At 35.4% G+C, this 2,674-nt stretch overlaps 1 protein-coding gene across 1 annotated transcript; it reads left to right on the top strand.

The window, feature by feature from the left end:
• Nucleotides 1–231: 231 nt before the first annotated feature.
• Nucleotides 232–1,940, top strand: LOC106754053 (GDSL esterase/lipase At5g18430-like). The gene is made up of 5 exons (XM_014635994.2): nt 232–537; nt 651–778; nt 883–1,125; nt 1,200–1,452; nt 1,546–1,940. The coding sequence occupies exons 1-5, from the start codon at nt 294–296 to the stop codon at nt 1,776–1,778; spliced, it is 1,101 nt and encodes a 366-aa protein (XP_014491480.1). The 5' UTR covers nt 232–293; the 3' UTR covers nt 1,779–1,940.
• The last annotated feature ends 734 nt before the right edge of the window (nt 1,941–2,674 follow it).

The following is a 2,674-nucleotide window of genomic DNA, read 5'->3' as shown; positions in this document are numbered from 1 at the left end:
CGGAAATAACTTCTCTTTGCATCTCCTCCGTTCACCTCTGATCACATGCCTCATGCACCTTTACCACTATACAATCATTCAATTATTCAATCTCAATTTAAATCCCACCTAAAAGTTGACATGCAAAACCCAAAACCTATTTCTGCCTACTGCATACCCTGATCAAAATCTCTCTTTTTTATTTACTTTTTAGTTTTGAAGTAAATTATTCAGCGGCTATAAAAACCCATGATGATTCCAGTCTCACTGCATCGACATCAACATAGAAATTAAGGTTCTTTATTTTCACCCCAATGGCAGTTCCCTCTGGTTTTGTTGGCACCATGGTCATACTTTTTGGTGTGGTTGTGTTAGCTGGGGTGGTTGAAGCCAAGTCAAGGGCTTTCTTTGTGTTTGGAGATTCCCTCGTTGACAGTGGTAACAATAATTACTTGGCCACCACTGCACGAGCTGATTCCCCTCCTTATGGCATTGACTATCCATCTCGCAAACCAACTGGTCGTTTTTCCAATGGCCGCAACATCCCTGATCTTATCAGTTAAGTATCACTGCACAATCTATGTTTTTCTCATTTTCAAGCTTTTTTAAAAACAACAGTCTGTTTTTCTTTAATTATGCACTTAGTAATTACGTGTTTTGTTGATTATCAGGTGAAGGAATGGGTGCTGAATCCGTGTTGCCATATTTGAGTCCACAGCTAAAAGGTGACAATCTTCTGAATGGAGCCAATTTCGCTTCCGCCGGAATTGGCATTCTTAACGACACTGGAGCTCAGTTTGTAAGTCTGTTGTTGTCTTGTTGTCGTACGTAGTAATATGCAGATATATGTTGAGAAGTAATCATGGTCCAGTTACGTAAAATTTATTGTATAAACTATTGCAGCTGAACATAATCAGAATGTATAGACAGTTGGACTACTTTGAAGAATACCAGCAACGAGTGTCCATTCTCATTGGAGTAGGACGAGCAAAGAAACTTGTGAACCAAGCATTGGTCCTCATCACTGTTGGAGGCAACGATTTCGTGAATAATTACTACTTGGTGCCTTATTCTGCAAGGTCTCGCCAGTTTTCGCTACAGGATTATGTCAAGTATCTCATTGTGGAGTATCGTAAACTCTTGATGGTAATCAAATCATTCTCGTTTATCGATTGACAAACATGTTATAGCTTAGATTAATTTGTCGGAAATTGTTGCAGAGGCTATATGATCTGGGAGCTCGAAGAGTGCTCGTGACAGGAACTGGACCGATGGGTTGTGTTCCAGCAGAACTAGCCATGCGTGGAACAAATGGAGGATGTTCTGCTGAACTTCAGCGAGCTGCATCACTCTACAACCCTCAACTACAACACATGATACAAGGACTCAACAAGAAAATCGGCAAAGATGTTTTTATCGCTGCAAATACAGCACGGATGCACAATGATTTCGTAAATAATCCTGCAGCATATGGTATACTTGATTGTTACTACATACAAGAAAAAGTTTTATATTAATTATTCTATATATAGGCATGTGAAATTGTATATTGTTGTTGTTGGGCAGGATTTACTACATCAAGAATTGCTTGTTGTGGGCAAGGACCGTACAACGGGATTGGGTTATGCACACCACTCTCTAACTTGTGCCCGAACAGAAACTTGCATGCGTTTTGGGATCCATTCCATCCGACAGAAAAGGCAAACAGAATCATTGTGGAGCAGATTATGTCGGGTTCTAAACGATACATGAAACCAATGAACCTCAGCACCGTCCTAGCATTGGATGCTACAAAATGACAGCACTTATGATGTTTTCTTTGTTATTGAAATGGTGATTGTTAGAAACTTTCGATTATCAGGTTGTTTTTGTTTTGTGTGTGTGATTGTCATAGTCTTTAGAGTTGTTATTTCACGAACAAATTATTCATCAATTAAATAATTTACTCACAGTCTTTTTTTTTTTCTTTTCTTTTTTCCTTAGCCTTTATCTTCTATAAGGAAAAAATGATATTTTAACACTAAATTTTTTGACACCATTTTGACATTGCATAGTGTTAAAATGTGGTTGGACGATTTCAAATTAAAGTAAAAAACTTTGGTTTTTCTCTTCCAAATATGTCTTTATCTTAACTTTTTTTAATTTGAAATCGTCCAACCACATTTTGACACGTGTGTAATGTCAAAATAGTGTAAAAAATTAATGTTAAAATATCATTTTTCCTTCTATAATTAAACGTTAGTCTGCATACTGGGGATGACAATTTCTTTTTATTAAGAGTAATTAGTTAATCAGATTAGATATTCTCAATGCAAACTTTAACTTCAACAAAAATCGTTATCATTTATCATGAGGACTTTACTTCTTAATTTAAAGTCATTCTTAAACATGACAATTTCTTCAAAACAAAATCGCACAAATAATATACTTTGGGGTTGTTTCAAGCACGTTTCATTATAGCATTTGGATTGTTTATACTGTTTCACACATCTTTACTTTAATGTTAACTGAAAAACACGTTTCAAAATGCAAATAAAGTTAAAAATTTTTGATAAAAAGAACTAAAACGAGAATTTTCTAAGGTTGAAAGACTAAATTGTACCTTAGTTTGAAAAAGAGACTAAAACCAAAATTGCTCCAAAATATAGGGACAAAAAACAAAACATATTTAATCCTATATTTTAATTTATACAAA

The sequence above is a fragment of the Vigna radiata genome, unplaced genomic scaffold, assembly GCF_000741045.1.
Source record: "Vigna radiata var. radiata cultivar VC1973A unplaced genomic scaffold, Vradiata_ver6 scaffold_83, whole genome shotgun sequence".
Taxonomy (NCBI): Eukaryota; Viridiplantae; Streptophyta; class Magnoliopsida; order Fabales; family Fabaceae; genus Vigna; species Vigna radiata.
The sequence above is the reverse complement of the archived record's forward strand: the minus strand, read 5'-3'. Positions and strand labels throughout refer to the sequence as shown.

Coding starts and splice junctions, on each gene's coding strand:
- LOC106754053 (XM_014635994.2), top strand. CDS start 294: ATGGCAGTTCCCTCTGGTTTTGTTGGCACCATGGTCATACTTTTTGGT. Junction 538..650: donor CAACATCCCTGATCTTATCA/GTTAAGTATCAC, acceptor GTTGATTATCAG/GTGAAGGAATGGGTGCTGAA. Junction 1,453..1,545: donor AAATAATCCTGCAGCATATG/GTATACTTGATT, acceptor GTTGTTGGGCAG/GATTTACTACATCAAGAATT.